The 20,507-nt window shown below is 48.3% G+C and overlaps 1 protein-coding gene across 2 annotated transcripts in view; it reads left to right on the top strand.

Annotated features, from left to right (window-relative positions):
- The window catches only part of plpp3 (phospholipid phosphatase 3), a 36,593-nt gene that overhangs the window by 7,522 nt on the left and 8,564 nt on the right, over positions 1 to 20,507 (top strand). Inside the window, exons 2-4 of one of the 2 annotated variants that reach the window (XM_066691998.1) lie at positions 10,165 to 10,319; positions 13,747 to 14,027; positions 14,199 to 14,256. In XM_066691998.1, the coding sequence (XP_066548095.1) occupies positions 10,165 to 10,319; positions 13,747 to 14,027; positions 14,199 to 14,256 (494 nt within the window). Of the gene's footprint in view, positions 1 to 10,164; positions 10,320 to 10,643; positions 10,802 to 13,746; positions 14,028 to 14,198; positions 14,257 to 20,507 lie in introns of both variants that reach the window. The other variant, XM_066691997.1, reaches the window with a different exon arrangement.

Genomic DNA, 20,507 nt, shown 5'->3' with positions numbered 1-20,507 from the left:
CCGTTGAAGGAATGGCCAGGATCCTTTAGGGGCCGGTTGCCACCACCCCTCGCACACACAAGCACAGAGCAGTTATCATAGCACTTTTTCACTCACAATTGTAACACAATCAAAGCCAGATGAGACCCCCTCAGTCTGCCCTCTGTGTTTCTGTTGACAGTTCGGTTTAATTCGTCTTCGATTCAGCCTCTCCTCGGCCCCTCAGGATGCAGACGGCTCTCCCCGTCGCTCGCTGTGTCTCGTGGCGACATTTGAATGTTTATTTACTCAGTAGTTGGTTTGACGTCTGTTCTGTAGAGGTTATGACTCTGTTAATCTCTGGTAACTCGGTTAATCTCTGTTAAACCTCCTCATCTGACCTAGCTTGTGTGTGTGTTTTTTTTTTTTAATAGGCTCTTAACTCAACACCTTTGGTTTTGATGGTTTGCATAACTGATTCTGGCTTGAGTCAACTGCTTCCGAGGTATTGCAACCTGTGGTTTTATTGTTAAAGGAGAGCAAATCTAAAAGCTTAAACAATATAAAACCATTTTGGAAGACCTCTTTGTGTCTCTCGGGGGCGTGTTGCATGTGTACTGTTTATAAGTGATCAATTCTTCAGACTTGGTGTGGCAAAACCCAGGGATGTTGCATGTCAACCCACGCAATGCAGTTGAGACTCCCTGTAGGTTACAAATTCTTCTGCAGTGCTCGTGATGGGAAAGAGCATTTTGAGCCGCTGCTGTCGATCACAGCACCCCCCCACCCCCTATCCTCCCTGCCCAAGTCTCGCTGGTGTTTTGTTTAATAAAGGAGTCTTATTCCCCAGAAAGCCTCTCACGCTGCAGCCCCACGGGGGGGGGATAGTGCCGCTGCAGAGGGACCGGGATATCCGAGAGGTTAGGGGTTCACATGTAGCAGAGGGAGCTGGAGGGGGGGTTTCAGGAAGGATGAACAAAGACATCTTTCACTGCCTGTAAATGTGCAGCGCAGCCGCCAAGAGCAGGGCAGCTCGTTTACAGTGCGTCTATATCACCATCGACAGACCTATATTATAACGTGTGCGTAGATGTGAGCCTGATCATAGGCTTCGCTCAGAAGGTGGGGGGGCATTAAAGGAGGCACTTGGCAGTTTATTTATTTATCTTAAATGAACAGGGCCCACTTCCTAACTAATTCAGCAACGTCAACAACTGCAACTGCAACTCCACTGTTACTCCTACTACTGATAGTTAATTGATTTTACTTTAAAGGTGTCTCCCAAACTCCCACCCAGTTCACGTTTCTTTTCCTTCATCTTGAAAGTGTCCGTGCCCCCCCGTGCTGTGTCTGCCTGCCGTCAGCGTCTTATTCCTGCCAGTGTGCAGCTCCATGCCGGGGGGGGACGGTATCTATTCTCACGTTTCTCTGAAGCTTTCCTGACTTCGCCTGGGCTGGCATGTTGTGGAACCAAAACTAAAATATAAAGCCTGCCGTTTGTAAATGTAAAAAAAAAAGTACAGGGGGATGAAAAGCATTGAAGATTTTTCCTCTTGAAAAGCCACGGCCGCTCGGCGTGGACCCTCCTGGGGGGGAGGCGAGAGAGCGCGAGGGGCTGCAGCGTCTATTTCTATTAAAAAATCCTCTGAGTAAGCACATGTTTTCAGAGCCGCCTGGCCCCATATCCTGTTTAATGTATTGAGAGAATCAAAGAGGAAGGGATTGGCTCTGTCCCCTCAGCCCGCTGACATCAGCAGCGCTCACACAAAGCTCTGCGGCCGAGCAGAGACCCCAGAGCGACTGGACCGGACCGGACCGTTGCAGCGCCCCCCCGCTCTGCAGCACAGCCTCACACTGTGCTGATTCCTCTGCCGCAGGACAGAATGCTTATAGTGTGTTTGTATAGGAAGAGTTGTCCTGGCTGGTTTTGTTTTTAAATCTTTTTTTCTGTTCTTAACCTCCGAACCAAAAACAAGATCTGAGGCGATCCAGTGCTGTAACGACCTTCACACAGATCCTTGACATCTCCCCTTGGCCGGGTCGAAGGTGAGAGTTCAGGCTCGCCGCGGCGTTTATCTCCATGATATGGGTCCGCTGCTATCAGTTTTCCATGCGCGGCTTTAATCTCCGCACAGTCTCCGGGGTGCGGGGGTCACCATGGAGCTGACGTGTGGAATGTGATGCATGACACATGTTCGTAACATGCATCGGGGGGGGCGGCCCCTGTGAAGGAGTGCCAGGCTGGCTCTGCACACGCTCCAGCGCCGGGGGACATACCAGGGACCTGCCGCTGTGAGCCACATGTGTTCGAGGGGCAGAAAAATCTAATAACAAGCGTGAAAGTGACCTTGTGAACATATCTGAACAACACCGTCCGATGAGTGTCTAAAAATACCCCAGTGCAATAGCGTCCACTGCTGGGAGCTTCTGAGATGCATATTGTGTTTAGCCAAAGCACCTTCAGCCATCCTTAACATCACAAATGAATCTCCTGCAGAATTGTTTACATTCCTCCTATAACCACAAGGTAGCCAGAGCGTTAAAAAGGCATGCATATAGAGATTTGTTTGTTTATTTATATACACTGTATGCATGTATATATATAAATTGGCTCCACGGCTGCAGAAGTAAAGATGCATATCAAGCCATTTAGTTTCAGCAGGTTTTTCCTCGTGTCCAGAAGGTGCTGTCAGAACTTTTGGGGGGCTGCCAGTTTTAGCAATAGTGTGTGTGTGTGTGAGTGTGCAGGCCTCACTCCCAGCATCACTGTGCCCCTCTGGAGGGAGGCGCGCCAGGCCGGCCCATTGCCCTGCGGTCAGGCCTCCCGGTGATATGATAATTAGCAGCTCCCGCTCCCTCAAAGCTGCTTCATAGGGGCTGGAAAAGTTTACTAATTAATGTACATTTCCCCGCTTCCATTCCCATAGCCTCGCTCTTTGTTCAGTCTTGGTTGTGTTGGTGCGGCTTGACAATACAGACGCACAAGAAACCTGGCACCCTGCCACTCATTCTGCGCAGAATAATTCCCTGGGCTTATCGGCGGCGGACACCGGCCTCCCACTGAGGCCCAGATCGCTGCTGATAACTGTAATTAATGGACCAAAGAAAACAACGCAACAAAGTGTCTAATAGGCTAAATGAATACTCGAATGGCGTGGAGTGTACACGTTTTGTATAAACAGGCAGGTTTTTTTATTTATTTATTTGTGGATTGTTTTTTGTTCTCTTCCTTGTTGCTGGCTATTATAGATCTAGTGCTTCCTTGTACAACTCCTACTCCAGAGATCAGTGGAATCTGTTCAGTTGAACCCGAAATAGTAAGCGTGTGAAGGAGAACTGGAAATAACGAGCGGAGTGGAGAGTCACATTTAGCGGTAACTTACAACGTCTCGTACCGGGAGGACCGTCTAGAGATACTAACCTAGAGAGCGACTTCAAAGCCTCGGAGGCAGGCGGACAGAAATACTCAAGCGACCGATATAGATCCTCTCTGTGTCCCCTGCACTAACCAGTCTGCTGTGCTCGGCGTCCTGTGAAACGATGCAAGAGACGACGGATGAGCCTCGCTCTGCCCTTTTGCAGAGGCGTCCGATATTGCAGTTAGCAGCACATTCCTGCCAGTGCCAGCTGGTTAGTGTATTTGTGAACCGTGCCTGCCGCCTCTGACAGCCTGTGTAGCGTTTGACACTTTATAAAGGGCTCGTTCCAGTGCCAGGTTGCAGAAGTTTATATAAAACATGAATACATACACAATAAATAAAGAAGAATGCCCAGCTGTATCAGAACCTTCCCAATATTCCAGGAATCCACAGCATGGTGGGGGATGTCCCTCTCTGATGTCCTCTCGTAGCGTTTCCCAGAAGCTTGATTTTGGACAGAAAGGACACCTGGACATCGCAGTGGTAGTTCTTGGCAAAATAATGAAAATATCCTGTAATGTTAGTAATAAAAAAAACGCCAATCAAGCTAAGAGCCGCTGCTGAAGCCCCAGAGGTGATCTGTTTGTCCGTTGTGTCTAATTCAAACTGTTGTTCTGTGAAAGATTACAGGAAACGGAGAAAAACTAAAAAATATTTTGTTACAAAATTGTACAAGATGGCCAAAACAAACATCCTGACAAGCTGGGATTCGACACCCCACACTCGGGTGAGCCCCGACGCGAACCCAGCACACCTCTCTGGCTACTACCCCGTCCCACACACACACACATCTGGCCAAGTCTGCAGCTTTTCACCTCCCACCCTTCGTAAGGCCGAGGAGGTCACTGGCAGACCTCTGACCTGGCGAATCTGTCATTGTGTGGGCCGGCCGGAGGTGAGGAGGCAGGACTCCACCGCTCTGTGCCTCCTACTACAGCATCAACACACACACACTGATGGCCCACAAACTGGGAACCAAACTCTGCAGTGATCAGAATAGCTTTGGGCAAGATTCTCTCAATAGAAGTCTAACCAGTCTGTGAAGTAAGTAAACATAGAAACCTGGGTAAATAAACACAGAAAACAGGTCATTAATTTGTTAATGTAGCTCAGCTATGCGGCGCAGGCTGGGAATGGTTTGCCTGTAGTGGAGATTTTGCATAACAGAAGGACTGTGAGGAGGTGTGAATGAAGGGACGCCATTTGGTTAATTGTTAACTGAATTCCCTCTTCCCTCTTCTTGTTGTCTTCATGAGACAACAATCCCGGCAGGTTGTTTGTTTTTTTTAACATGAAACTCAAACACGAGCCCTACAATGATCTGGACCGGGTACAGATAAACACAAGCATTAATATCACAGCACAGCATTGCACGTGGGTCTGCAGTATTTTGCCATCTGTTGTGTAGGCTGGTGTATATAATTATTATTGGAGCGTCAGTATAATCGGTCACTCAGTTATTTTCTTATTATCATCATCGAATAATGCCGGCAGCTTTCGAGGCCCGCGTTGTAATTTTATTTATTATTCTTCTGTGTGCCGTCCGTCAGTGTGTTGTGGCTTAATGTGAAGAGCTGTCGTTAACACTCCCAGAGAAAGGGCTCCGGGTAATGGCCTCTCTTCTCAGCACCTCGCGACGGGGTGGTGATGGGGGCAGGATTAGTGTGAAGGCTGCAGACTCCACAGCGTCCCCGTTCTGAGCCGCGATGTTTACGCGGAGGACTCCCGAGCGCCTGGCTTTCACGTTGTGGCCAGAATAACCAGAGGGGATTGGTGCGAGTCGTGGGTATTCCTCTGCAACTGTCAAAGAGCTTTGCCACCATTTTGGCAACGTGGTCCGCCCCGATTAAACGGAACATCCCTGGAAGCAGACACTTTCAGTCTCAGTTAAAGGCGCTAAAAGGTTTATTTACCACATAAGCGTTTTGATTATAAGTTGAACTGCTATAAGGGGTTTTTGACTGCTCGGGAGGGGAGGGGGAGCGAGTCTTGGGGTCCGTCCAAAGCAGTGCTGTAACCAACATTCTCCCAATCTTAACCCAGTCCGCATCAGTCCACTGCCAGGGGTGGGGGGGTCACATTGTGCTGGAGGTCTCCAAGATATCGCAGAACCACATGCATACCAAACCGGGACTCCACCCGAGAAATTCCTGCCAAAGCCAGGCTGATTTGCCTCATTATTTCTGAAGAGTTCCCCCCGCCTCAGAATTTAGTGTTTCCAAGGAGGCGTGACACCCTAATGGCTGGGGGACGTCTGCAGCTTTGAAACGAAGCCCCAGATCACACGTCTCGCAAAGCAGGGACACCACGGGTCACGGTCGCTCAAAGGGGCTGCTGCATCCCGGCATCTGATAAGCAAATGCAGAAATCACTCAGATGCTGCACCGTTGCAAGATTTGCCACTCGCTCCCAGCACGGTCTCGCATCCTTGGCATTGGTTCTGAAAGTGGGGCCTCAGTTGTTTTTCATTATAATTGAATCGCGCCACCCCCTTCGGGACCCTCGAAGGCAGAGGAACGTGTTTATGCTAAGTAAACTCAATGCCCCTGAGAAAGCTGAGCTGGACGCATTTTTGGCTCTCCAAAGACTTGGATTCCCTTGCCTGTGTGCAGTATTTATGTTGACTGAGGTCTGAGACTGGCATTAACTTTTTTTGGGGGGAGCTTTTCATGTAATCGCAAACCCGGGTGTGAAAGGATTGATTAATTAGCGCCACATAAAAACAGAAAGGAAGAGCAGAGAACAAAAGCGAGTGAAAGGAACTAGTCGTTCTGCGGACGGGGGAAATGTGAACCTCCTAATCCAGCCAACATCTCAGCTCTCAGGTCTGGACTTCATCTTAGCTGTTGACATTTCTTTCTTGCCTTCATGTATTTTATTTATTCATGTATTTAATTATATAGCTCCAAAGCCCTGGACTTGGCACAGATATGCTAGAACAGCAAGTACAGAGACCTCCAAGGGCTCAGCGCCTCCAGCAGGTCTGCGTTAAGTCATTTCACAATCAATAATCAGATTCTCAACACCCATGGGAGTTTTGAAACCTTTCACTCAAATAAAGCTTAAATGGAGCTTAAATGGCTGCCAGTACACTTACCCAACTTCCCTGCCCCCTTCCTTACTCTCCTGTTTGCAAATCCTGCCTTCTCTAAATCCCCAAAACCTTTGAGATGTGAGACACGCACACACACACCTCCCTCCTCTCTGTGTTTGTGTTGTTGCATAAGTCTGTGTGTGTTTTATTCTTTCTTTCTGTGAATCGCACAAAGAAACGTGTTTTTTTCTCTGGAGAGTAAGAAAGAAAGAAAAAAGACATCTCCACAATCCCAGACTGCTCTCATGGCAATGCCATAGGGGAATAAAACCACGCTGCCTGGCATTGTGGCGGCCGTGCTCCGGGGAGCGGGGTAAAAAACAAATACAAAAAAAAACAGCGAGGCTTTTGTGAAAGGCGAACCACAATGTGGAGAGAGGGCGGCCATTCCCTCCAACGGCTTTGACAGTCTTTTCAGTCTTTGTTCAGCCTCTCGTTGTTGGGAGAGGGCTCTGCGTGGAAGTAGGAATTGGCCTTTCATTGAAATCTTAAAGAGACAGGGTCCGCTCTGAGCCCCCTTTATTGTGTCCAACGCTGCCACAGCCTCCTCTTCCACCCCCCCCTGTTAATTCATTAAGTTCCTTTTACACCGCGGGTTTCCAGAGAGAAAGAGGAAAAGCAAAACGGCAAGAGAAAAGGGAAATCTGGAGGTCAGGGCCTGGTTTTCTGCTCCTCTAAAAAACTCTAAACTGAGGCTCCTTTCAGACGCTTCATTTGCATCATAATCTATCAGCGTCGACCTGAACTTACGCTGGGGCAGAGGATTTGCCAAAAAAGACCAGTGTTGACTTTCTTCTCCTCAGAGTCACAGTGTGGACTCCTGTGGGGGCCCGGTGTGTGTACGTGGGAAAAGCAGAATTATGAAATTAGACACCGAAAAAAGAGTGAAGAAGCTTCTTGCTCTTCAGTCGAGGCGGGAATGTGCAATATACACGCTTCGAAGCCCTCTGCCCGCTGTGTGAAGTGAGCTCAGCTACTGTCCTCGTCCAGCTGTCCGCAGCGAGCGATACGGACACACACTGGCTCGAATTCCCATGCTCTCTTGGCTTGGGTCTCATTGCAAAAACAACTAAAACAACAACGAAAGAAAATATTCCCCCGGCCCATGTTTGTGCAGGTGTGCCTTCTGGTCTAGGTGAGTCTTACCGGTTTAGAAGGACTTGTACTACAGAGAGAGTCAGAGAGGGGTGGGGGGCAAGCAAATGCCAACCAGCTGTTCAGTCTTAAATAGAAAAACAGAGAGTTAATTTCACATGTATCTGAATACCTGAGGCAGCAGGAATATGTCTCTTTGGGTGCCGTATCTCACTCCCGCGTCTGGCGGTGCTGGAATGCGCTGTAAGGATCACGCTGTGCCACGCTCGGCTACTGCGCCTTTATTATTGAAATTAAACAACCCGGGTGTTTCGTTTCTCATTATAAATGTGTCTTAGGTTTGCTTTTTTCCAGAGAAGGAATGTAGGAAACGTGATAAAATAAATATCTTGTGGAGGAGTGGGGAGGAGGTGAGGAACTGCGGGAGAATATAAAGAGGAAAATATATGGGCTTGTGTGGGTAATTTGAAAGAATATCTATATCTCACAGTGTAACTTAGAGAGAAACACTAGAGAGAGAGAGAGAGAGAGAGAGAGAGAGAGAGAGAGAGAGAGGGAGAGTTTGCTTCCCTCTGGACTTCATTGTTGAACTTCCTGGGCTGTTAAGGTGCGGCTCTTTCCGGACTACACACTGTACAGTGTTGTGTGCCCGTCGCTCCCTGTAACCTACCGGCCCTGTGCCTCGGCTGTGGGTCCCCCAGGCCTCTCCAAAACACGGGCTGTCAATTTTACCACGAGGCTGAGATCCGAGCTCCATGACGGAGGCTCGGGTGGCCCGTGTTATTGCGAACTGAACTCAAAACAGAAGCCCTCTGAGAAGATGGGTCTTGATTGAAAGGCCGTGTGGCCGCTGCAGCTCTGTTTTTCTTAGTGTTCGGCAGCTCCCGGGGTGTAGGGTTTCAAAGTAGTGACTGCAGCGCCGGCCGCCAGTTTTGCCAGCTTTGATTTTTAAGAAATGTATTTATTTTCCCTGAGATCTGAAGTAGGTGACGGCTGCCACATGTTTTACAGGCCGTGGAATGTAAGATTTAGATTATTTGTTTTTTTACCTTTATCTTTATCTTTAAAACCCCTTTTCCCCCTGGGACTTTTTTTTGTTTATAGACAATAACACACAGGTAAACACACTGCCACCCAAGTGCATTCACTGAAGTCTTGTACTATAAGGGGTTAAGACCAGGAGAGGTTTCGAAGTGAAGCCTCGGGGGGCGGGGGCCATTCTCTGATTTGTAGTTTTATCTGTAACCTATGCCGGGCTGACCCATGTTATTTTACACCACACACACACACTCACAATAAAATAACTTCCCATGTCACTCTGTGGATGAAAAGACAACGAACACAAAATGTATGACAACAACACAAAACTTAGGAACCGCAAGACAGGGCTGACAGAGAGTTCAGTGAAGTCAGGGAACAAATATTTAAATGTTGACGCAAAGACTGTCAAGTCTGCTTTTGGTTTTCACTTTCCCGAACTACCATTAAGGCTAATTAACTTTGCTTATTAGTGGCTGGATTTGCCTGAGTGGTATTTTTTAGGTATTTATTTCTTTATTCATTCTGGATTTCATGGGTTACGTTTTTGGCAAAGCGGTTTGTATTTTTCCGTGCGCTGGTGACGATAGATCCGTGACACATGACAAGTCTTCGTTGAAATAAGCCTTTGAGACACTTTCTTTCTCTCCGATATGAAATGTTCCTCTTCATGTCATTAACAGTCCACCACACCTTCTGGTACATATTGATTTTTACACAAATTCCTCACTAGAGGGGAAGAGGAAAATTAAACACGGTTTTTCATCGCACAGATTCTTCCAGGCATGCCGGTGTGTAGATATCTGTGTGGACACATCGAGGGGGCGTGTCTCTGGTCTTGGTGGAGATCGGAGGGTTTGAGTCCAGCTGCCACTGGGAGGTTTAGATGTTGCGAGGGTCGTAGGAGAGACCAGAGACTGGGTTTGGCAAAGTAGGTCCTCCTGTTTAGCTGGATGAGAAACATATATATCTGCAGCTGTGCCACACAATCACTGCTCTCGCCCTCCGACAGCTGTGCAGCAGTTCCCACCAGCCAGTGCCACGGGGCGCTGTGGGAAGATTGGGTTTATACACCCCAGAGCGCCGTGCAGCACCGCTTTTGTTCCCCCTGTATGTTATCCATTACGAGGACATTGCAAACACAAGAAAGGAATTAACGGCGGAAGGCAAAATCCCTCTGTTTGAGGTTCCATTGAAGTCAGTCGTTTTATGGACTGTACTCGACAGACTGATGCTTTTTGAGGGAGGACAGCAGGGGGTAAACATATGCTTTTTGAAACGTATCTTCACGTATGTATTTCACAAATGAAGAATGAACCAGAGCCTCCAGTTTATACAGTACTGTGATTGAGTGCACAGTTTTAAATTGTTTTGATTCCCTGAGCTAAAGCAACAAAAGAAAAGGGGGAAATAAATGTTTACATGTTGTTGTGTTTGCTGCATGAGTTGTGAAACATTTCCTCCAGCCAAGAGCCCCCTGTGCCGCTGTGCCGGCCTGCCAGGTAGGTATGGGCCGAGGGTTGACCCGGCAGGGCTGACGCAGTGTTGTCTGTTCGACAGTCATGCTGCCATCGATAGTGCTGAACAAGTCCGGCATGCTGCCCTTTCAGAGAGGCTTTTTCTGCGACGACGACAGCATCAAGTACACCTTTAAGAGGAGCACGGTGCCCTCACCCGTGCTGCTGGCCGCCGGCCTCATCGTACCGGTCACCTCCGTAAGTGCCCCACAGTGCAGCTGCCCCGGGGGGCCGATGGGTGCGCGGATGTTTTGCAGAATGAAGCGAGGCAGCCTTAGAACACCTCTGTGAGAAGCCTGAGAACGTCTCCGCTCAGGATTGCATTTTGTTCTGTGAATCTGGTGTTTAGAAGCGGGGTCTGTCCTGCGAGGGGACCCTGCACACGCTAGCGGAGAGGGAGCTGCAAAACATCCCGCGTCCCCCACGGCTCCGGCTGCGCTGTGCTCCTCTGTGGTCTTGCGTTTGTGTCCTCGTTACTGATTGATCTCTGTTCTTGTTCCCCTCTTCCACTTGTCTTGCTAGCTGGCCTGCCCTTCCTGATTATTGAAACTAGCACTATCAAGCCATACCAGCGAGGGTTTTACTGCAACGACGAGTCTATCAAGTACCCGTACAAAAACGGAGACACCATAAGCGATGCTGTGCTTTGTGCCGCCGGCATTCTTATTGCCATCCTTTCTGTAAGTCTTTTACTCCATGTATTTCACCCCCCCACCCCCTTGTTTTTCTCTCTCCATCATTTGCATGCACAACGAAACACCTCTGAGCCTGTTGAGGGGATCTGGCCTTCATTCGAAATGCCGGAAAACCAATTGGTGGGGGAGGGGGGTAATAAATAAATAGATAACAACCACAGATTTTAAATGTTATTGTTTATTTTCCATGACAGTTTTGTAAAGCGGCACACAGTTGCCCAGACAGGAAAAAAATAAATAAATTAAAAAACAGATAAAAAGCACCAAAAATCCTGGCCAAATGATTTGTCAGGTTTTCATAACAAAATCAATGCTTAGATTAATCTTTCAAATGCACAGAAAACTGGTGATCATTAGACACCGCACCCCAAACATTCGCCATGATTTTGAAAAAACTTTTCCACAAGATTTTACTTTTCTGAAGTGCGTCCAAATGCTGTCTCCGTCTTGGCCTGTCTCTGAGTGTCTCCTATCGTGGTCAGGGGTGGGGAGTGGGTTGCTTTTGCACCTGCTTTTGCCTTTCGCCTTCCCTGTGATCAATGCTGTGTTGTCTGTCCTCCCTGATTGATTTCCTCTCTGATTGATTTCATGACTTTCCGTCGCAGGTCTATCGTATATATCTCCTACTGTAGGGAATCCAAATGCTAATTAAACACACAGTACGCAATATTTGTCTGCCTTGGAGGCGCACTGAGCTACGCAAGTCGAATTAGCAGAGATCAGATGGGAAACACTTCGCCACGGTCAACTGGAGGACAAGAAGAGCTCTCAGAGTTCCCACTAGGTGCCACCCAGAGTCACCCTTTGCCCGGGTGAACTTTGAAGCGTGGGATCCTGTGGAGTCTCTCCATGACATTTAAGAGCCATGGCGCTCTGTGGGCACGGCCCGTTTGCTGTGGCGAACCCAGTGTCTCGTCTCTGGACTCCTTTTAAGGCGAGGAGCAGACGCTGAAGATGACAGGAATGTGGCTTTCCTGGCGAGGGAGCCAAAGAGATCCGTGTAATTATGGGCAGTGTACCGGATGTTCCTCGGATACAGTAATTGTTAGCGTGGCCATAAACAAACAGGGCAGATTCAGAGCAGGGCGATAGTGTACATCCGAGAACAGTGTACCTGCCACATATTTAGTCTTCATTTTAAAGGAGCTTTGCCAAGAGGAGACGGGCCCTTCCACCAGGCACTGCTTCAGTGCTGGGCCGATTTTCATTGCCACCAGAAAACACAAACCAGATGAAGAGAATATTTACACCACTGAGCTATTCCCGAACACAATTACAGCACGTTAATAGAACTGAACCCAGACCCCCACATATATGCCCCGGGCAGATCGATGGGTTACGCCAGGACAGACACTGAGCTGCCTTTGTTCTCGCTGTAACGGTGAGGGCGAGATCGCTGGGCGGTCATTGATTCCCGCCGGCCACACGAGACCTCCAGGGCCCGCAGGGTTCCCTTGGAGAACAGACTAATGATAATATCAGTGCCAGAGACAAGAAAACAATACAGAAATGGAGACTTTCCTTTCATATTTATTTTTCTCTTTCATTTTTACTTTGCTTTCGAAATGATTAAACCTGCTGGAATAAGAACGACAAAAAGGAGAAAGCAAGGGGTGGGTTGTGATGAAATCCAAGATGCTTAACTCCGCAGGAAAAACAAAACAGAAAATGACTCCTGATGCGGTCCCCTGCTTCCCATGCGGGTTTTATTTTGGGGGGGGGGCATGGGGAGCTGCTCTCCTTTTCCTCTGAGATCTTGACATAGAGACTGACAGGTCCACTCTGGGCCCAGCTGTGGAGAACACACTTGTATCCGAGCCCCTCTCGGTGGAGAGACCCGTTTGGTTCCCGTTGACTGGCTCCCTGCTGTAGACCCGGCAGGTCCGCGCTCCTGTGGTCGAGGTCCAGGGGAGCAGAGCTTTATCAATCCCTTTAAAAGATTACAAAATAAATAGAGGGAGAACGAAAGAAAGGAAGATATTCTGTTTTGCAGCGTAATGCACCTTTTACCTGCTGTTACAAACATGAACTGTATCAACAGACTTTAAAACAAAACTCTTGCCAGCGTAGTAAAGTGCAGTATTGTGTGCACTGAAAGAAAAGTCCTGGTGGGTTTCAACATGAAACACTCAGAGAGGGTTTCCAAAATAAGCCCTGGCCGGTCCCGCGCTCCTGCAGCACACTGAGGCTTTGTGAGGCTCCGTCTCTGCCGCGGGTGGCGTCCCGAGCGATACCCCCTGATTGACGCAGGCCTGTTCTGAGCAGCGTTGCCCATGGGCCCAGGTCGAGCCTTTCATGCGAACAGTGCACCTCAGTGCTCAGAAAGCGCGGCTCACCCGGACCGGACCATCTGCTTCGGCTGCTATTTTTGCTTCATTATTAATAGATCAGGTTGTTCATTCATACAGCAGCATGTTAAGCCTTCCCTCTCTCCCTCTCTCCTGCTCTCCCACTCTCTCACTCTCGCTCCAACCTGAGGTTGACCACTCCCTTCACTCAGCCAAGACTGATTTACGATGACACATCTGTTGTGGGGGAACATCATGTATTTGGAACATTAGTTTTTGATTTTTTTTCCCCCCTACAAATTTATTTTTTAATTTGTTTCAACTAACAACTAAGATCCTAACTGTGGCACCACACTAGCCAGCACCTGAACATGTCCAATAACCCTCATCTAACCACAGAGAACCAGGGAAGCTCAATAATAGGCAGGGCAGGCCATTGTCACCCCTCTGTCCATCTCTGCATGTGTCTCTGTCTGCCCGTGTCTGTGTCCATGTGTGAGTGTCCACTGTGTCCCTAAATAACGTGAGATTGTAATCCTGCCCCGATCGAGGTGGCTTCACACATAGCTCTTTGTGATCCCCTCTCTCTCTCTCTCTCTCTCTCTCTCTCTCTCTCTCTCTCTAATCCCCCCCTCGCTGCAGATAATCCTCGGGGAATGCTATAGAATTCACTATCTGAATGAAGGGTCCAAGTCCTTCATCACCAACCCCTACGTCTCCACCCTGTACAAGCAAGTGGGTGTCTTCATCTTCGGCTGTGCCATCAGCCAGTCCTTCACGGACATCGCGAAGGTGTCAGTGGGGCGCATGCGCCCTCACTTCCTGGATGTGTGCAAGCCGGACTACACCAAAATCGACTGCTCGTCGGGCTACATCTCCAACTACACCTGTCTGGGAGAGGACAGCAAAGTCCAGGAGGCCAGGTAGGAATAGCATCTAACAGTGCCCATTGTTTAAAGACAAATAGTTTGTTCATATGTTTAAAAAAAACTGATGAAAACCATCCATGCAAACGAGTAACAGCAGAAAAACAACGCCCAGCGGTATAAGACGGTTTCCTTCTCATTTTTTATTTTTATTCTTCTATTTTCCAGAAAATCCTTCTTCTCGGGCCACGCCTCCTTCTCCATGTACACCATGCTGTATCTGGCGGTGAGTACCAGCTCTCATCTGTCAACATGTCGCACTGCCATCTAAAGCATTGCCCGTCCCCCCTTTCCCTTCCCCTGTCCGACGCGGCGCTTGTCACGGCACTTGGCAACTCAAGAAATCGCTCGGTTGGCAGGCGATGCCCTTCTGTCGGCACTGAGGTGAAAAGCCGCTCTGTTGGCAGGTATCTCTGGAATTCCTCGTGATGAAAGCTTGAAGACGGTGAACAGGGAGGGCTCTTGGCTTTTGTAGTAGAGTTTCACACATAGCAGTTAAAGAGCTGTATTCAGAGATTTTGAGTTTCTCTGCATTGTTTCTATAAGAAAATACTAAAATACGAATAAATAAACCCCTGGGCAAGAGGCTGTGCTCCTTCACACTGCACAGGGAGGTCAGATGTCTCTCTTCATGAGAATTTGGTCCAATGCCACTCTCCTCTCACTCTGTTATGCACCGTGCCGCTCGCTCGTTAGCCCCACTGCTCTTTAGCGCTTTAGTGACTCAATCAGAGGTTCAGTGCCGGCGGAAAAGAAGCCGAAGCCTGGGCCTTGCCTTTGCAGAGCCGGCTCCCACGCTTCCCGCCAAAACAATCCTGCACCGAAAAAAAACCTCTCAGGACCCCCCGGCATGAGTGTCATTGTCCGCCCTGCCACAGGTGGGGGGTGGGGAGGTTTTGCAACCAGATGTGGACAGCTGCACATCAGTAATATCGAAATGTAACGTAAGACCCCCAGAGTCCCGCTCCCGGCTGGCTAAAACAGAGAGAGGGCCTGAGAAAAATAAAGGAGAGGAATGTTTCTCTGTACGTGTTGCTGTTGAACTCCTAAAGGGTCCAAAAATACATTAACTTAGAGTTCAGTTTCAGCTTCGTGGTGTTCTGGGTTTCCTTGCCAGCAGAGCTGTTTGTTCTTCATTGAAACTCAACATTATTCATCAACCCAAGAAAAACAACCCAGTCCAACTTTTGCTGCCGCTGTTGTTGTTGTTGTTGTTTTAACAGACTCCGTGATCTGTGGAAGCGCTGTGATGAAGGGATGACAGGAAGAGGTTTGTGGTGTCAAAGGTGGCTGTTAAACTCCCTGTGAGAGAACCCCCACAGCACACACACAGACATGCACACACACTCACACAACCTATAATACGCGATTTACAAACCCTCTCCCCTCGAAAGTAGGTCAGAGCTCCCGCTAGTGCCGCGCTGGCCAGGAGACAGGAGTGCCTGCAATAACTCAAACGTCCCGTTGCTGGCTGAGGGACGCGGGCCGCTCTGTGGGGATGGGGCCTGGATGAAACAAGCCATTGTTTAGTGCGCCGGGCCCAGTACAATGCCACATAAAGGCCGCACTGTAATCTATACCATATACAAGATATTATTATTCGCTTGGTGCCTCCGAATGGGCCGACGGCTGTCAGTCGAAGCGGGGGCCCCTGAGAGTGGGATATGATGCTGACACAGGGGGTACTGAATGACAAAAGCGACACGGAGAAAGCCGCTGTCCGAGAGAAAGATATGATCGAATCCGCGGACAGCGACTGTGCATCTTGCTTCCTTTCATGTTTCAATTTCACAGACGAGATGCAATTAGATTGGACTATTCATGAGTTAATTTTCCTGGTGAGGAAGGAGAGGGTGAGTGAACAATGGATCGGTAGAGTCAGTGAATGGAGGAATGAAGGAAGACGTGATGGGTGGACTGGGGCTGAATACCTGTAGGGAATATCGGTGGCGTTTTGGAAGATTTTAAGTCCCGAAACAAGGCCTGCGCTGATGTCTGGTCTTTTTCTTCATCGAATGACTTATATGGCATTCCTTTTCCCAGACCTGGCAGACTAGGAAGATAACATAGAAAGTAAAGACTGAAAAAGAAAGTAGGAATGGACTCGTGTTTGCACTGCATCTGTGGGAATCCCTGATCTTATTCTGCTAAGTAGGGTTTACGGTAACCATGATAAGAGTGCAGTCAGATGACTGTGGTAATTGAGCCTTGCATGATGGGTATTTCCCAGCCCCGGTGCAAACCTCCAGCCAGACAGCGCACCATTACAGCAGATGTCTTATGGTTTGGCTGTGGTGTCTTGAAAGTGCCTTGACCGCACAGTGACATGCAAGCTTTTGCCAATCTTTCCAATCTGCAGTCGGGAGGCAGAAGCTGAGTGTCGAATAGCAGGGAGTGGGGAAGCGCTGGCCTTGCACAAAACCAACGTGGAGCAGCAGGGTGGGACAATCGCAAACCAGACAGCCATCTGGTCCTATGGCCTCTCTGTGGTGTCCCCTGCTTTGGGTTCCACAGTTGACGTGGGCTGCGTTTGTTGACCCTGGTTGGTTTACCGTGATTGTTGTGGCATCCTTCTAGGTGGGCAGCTTTCATCCCGCTGATTTTACATCACACAAATACAGTGTACGTTTGGGTTCCTGGTATAGTTCCATGTTGATTCAAGGCGTTGGGAGCAAAGAGGGAAAGGGAAATAGAGCAGACACCCGTGTAATATTGCTGTGGCGTTTCTTCAGAGTTAATTACAGCCTGTCTTCAGAAGTGTTACCAAATCCCCGGGCAGGTAACACTTAGCAAATCAGTGAGGGTGTAAACTCTGTAAACTATGTAGAGGAGAGTCTCTGTGTTTTAATCATAAGTTTGTTAATATCTTTGAGCTACGAAAAGGCTCAGAGGTTTTTGTGTGAAGGAGGGATAGGTTATTAGCCAGGCTGCCCCAGAGCTGTCACCCACTCCTCTCTGCCACCCCAGCAACAGCCACCCCAGTCTCACCATCGCTTAGCACGGGGCCTCAAACTTGCTGTTTGAAGTAGAGAGAAAGGAATGATAAAGCTGAAGGGAAGAACATGTACAGTTTAGGAGAGATTACACCAGACGTTCTCCATGTCCGATTATTCTCACAAATTCCACCTCCTTATCAGTCTCCGGATAGAGCAGCCGTCAGGAGAAACCCTCGAGCTCGTTGCCTGATTGTTGTTTTTATTATATTTTTTCGCTACGTATGACATCAGGATGCAGGGGTTGCTCCGGCTTGCTTTTGTCTGGTTATTCAGAGGAAAGGTGTGAAAGCGAAAAACCTTTCTTTCTGTCTGGAAATGATGGGCGGCGAACAAAGCAACAAGCTCCTTGCCTCGGTCGGTCTGCAGTAGAGGGCGGAGGGCAGCAGGACTCAGATGCATGCCAAGGCTGGGGGTAGATAGAGGTAGGGGTAGGGATTGGTGTGGGGGGGTGGCAGGGCACTTTGTACAGCACTTGAGTATGACTCCTGCAGCCGCTGCTCTCGTTTGGCATCAACATGCTGCTTTTTATTGCAGTCTTACATGTCACGAGATGAGATACAAGTATTTCTGTTATGAGCTGCCAATGCCAGGCTCTATGCACCCCCCCGCACTGAAAAGCCTGAAATAGGCAATAGCTAGTTACTGTGCCGCGGAGGGTGCCAGACTTCTACACGGCTGTTTCCTATCCTGTAGGTTTTAGATCTGATGTGATACTTGGCTGCATTCCTCTTTTGTGTTGTTGGCCTTATCGCAGGCAGACTGTCCCAGGTTCTCTAGGATGTATTCCTCTCGTGAGTCACAAACAGCCCTAACCCCCTGCACTCTGCGCTGGAAAACTGAGCCGCGTTAACATCTCATTGTTCTCCGGCAGCTCGGGATTTGCACGGCCATCTTCCGCTCGTACAGAAACCCGTTTCCGCGTGCTTGAGGGCTGTTTTTCTGCTGCGGGGTTGTTTTCTGTGCTTGCATTTAAAAAATCTGTCATAATCGAACCTGAAAACATCTTTCCCATCGGCTTTGAACACGTCCAGCCCACTCGGCAAAAATATAATCACCCTTTTCCTTGTGTCTGAGTCTGAGTATTTAGCACAACTCGAGTCCAGTTCCTCTTTCTGACCCGTGAAGATGATACGCTTGATCCAGCTGTTTTTCGAACAATCCTAGTTCATGGTCTTACAAGCATCATAATACTTTGCATGCAGCTCCACTTAAGCAATAATGGAAAGCAAATGGAAATTTCGTAATACTCATTTCTCCCATGAACGGTTTATCATGAGCGACAGCCAAAAGCGCACAGAAAAACGATACCTATCGACTACATAGCATTCCTTCTGTCCCACTCTTGCCCTGTGCTTAGGAGCCCCATTGGAAAATGTCAAATTAATCCTTGTAAACATATTTCACTCTGAGGCTTTTGCAGCTTTGTTTATCTTGTGGTGTGTTATTTATTTAGGAAAAGAAAAAACGTAAAACATCGCTAGTTATTCACTAGTGTTCTGCGTGTTCCAGTGGGGGCGTCCCCTGGCCCATGCCCACCCTTCTGGTTTACCTCTAATTGCTGAGGTCCTTGCCAAGCGTGTCACAGAGATTTGCGGATATTTGAGTCCAGTAGAGACCTGTTTCTCTGTATGTGGCGGTTGTCTCATCCCTGATGGGAGTTGATATGATCTTAAAAGTGAAATAAAGAGAGAACGCACGGTGAAGTCGTCTCTCCTCAGAGTCCCAAGTTGAGACACGCAAAGACACGGATGACAGAAACCCCACGACCACATTGTGTTTTGCGCAACTTTGATTTCCGGACAGCATGTGAATTTCAGCATTTTTTTTGCTTTTTGCTTTCTGTGGGAACTTTCATTGACCATACTTGTCTTTGGAGGGTAATCATAACAACATAACTTTCTAGTGGTGCCAGCTGGGAACCTGAATCCACAGCGACTTGACTGACAGGCTGGAGAACAAGCTGTGGAAATATACAAGACAATTAAGACAAGACAAACGCGTTCCTTCAGCCGTTTAAATGACTTGTGTCTAATTCATGCCACTGTCGACACCCTGATGAGTTTTAAATTAAATCCATAGACATCTTGAGAGAGAGTGATTGTTAAGATATGATTTTTGTGTGGCTTTTTAAGGCGGGGGGATCATTGTGTTCACTCTGTCAATGTCAATACCACTAAAGTAAACCACAAGGAACAAGGTAATGAGACCCAGGCATCCGTGAGAAGGAAGGTGAAGAGATTATCGTCAAGAGCCTCACTATCAGTCGTGAACTATCTACACACATATAAGAGGACTTGGCTCTCCGGCCAAAAGCATAAATCTCTTCTAGGGAGAGGTGGGTTGGAGCGGCTTGGCAGACGGTGAATGAGCAAACAATGAGGCCTATTTTTCACGGCGCTCTCTTTCTAAATCAGCTTTGATGTCTGTGAATTAAGCTACTGTTTAGTTATCTGACGGGGAGTTGTAATTTTAGCATGTTGGCACAAGCAGAGGCTAAACAAAGTCCTGCAGGTCAGGTAACTCCCTGAGCGGATCATCGCTGAGCGCAGTGCGTACGTCTCAGCATGTGACTCAGTAGTCCCTAATATCTTTTATTTATTAATTTCATTTCCGCTGGGATTGTTTTCTCAACTTTAACCCACTTTACCTGGGCTACTCCTTGCTGTGATGTTCAAGGAGAAGGGCTGTATTTTTAGCACCTTTAACCATCTCAGTAATTTAATTTACCTGCTTGTTGGAAGCGGTGGAAAGAAAAAAAAAAAAAAAAAACTCTATGGACGATTTCTTGCCAAAAACACAAATTGTCACTTGTTATTTGTTATTTAAGCATGGGTTATAAATCCCAAGACCTCCCATGTTATGCGGGCCTGTCTCTCTGCACTGTCATGTCTGCTCACCTGCCTGGCCTCTCTGCTGTGATTGTGTGGGTCCTCATTGGCTAACACGGGCACCCTGGGCCCATCGAGTGTGTCTGGCCTGGCACCGTGCTGGGGCTAGTAGCCATTTCTCTCTTTACAGTGGTTCCCAGTACCTCTGGGGCCGCTGTAAATACAGCCGCCTCTCTCTGTGTATCTCTCGGCCCTGCAGGCGGCAGCGCTGGTGTTCTTTTATTTCAGTTTGTATGGAGTCACCACCGAGTTGCATTGTGTGTCATGTATTGTCACTGGGTAAACAGCTGCATTGTCTTAAAGAGTGCAGATTGAGGAGAGAGGCAGCAGCGCCACAGTCAGGCAGAAGACATCCGCGAGGGACTGAAGTATCTGAAGAAACCTAGGAAATGGGCTAGCTTTGACACATATGTCTGCTACTGGTTCCAAGGGATGTTGTGTGTGTTGTCGAGATGTGTGTCGAGCGTTACATCGTACATCTCCCTCCCTCTCCTTTCTCCAATGTAATCCATCCTGTTAAACAGGTGTATGTGCATTACGCGTGTGTGTGTGTGTGTGTGTGTTTTGCCCTGCTGAATTTCTCTCTCTCTCTC

Source organism: Amia ocellicauda, chromosome 19 (assembly GCF_036373705.1).
Source record: "Amia ocellicauda isolate fAmiCal2 chromosome 19, fAmiCal2.hap1, whole genome shotgun sequence".
NCBI lineage: Eukaryota > Metazoa > Chordata > Actinopteri > Amiiformes > Amiidae > Amia > Amia ocellicauda.
Note: the sequence above shows the minus strand (reverse complement) of the source record. Positions and strands in the feature narration are given on the sequence as shown.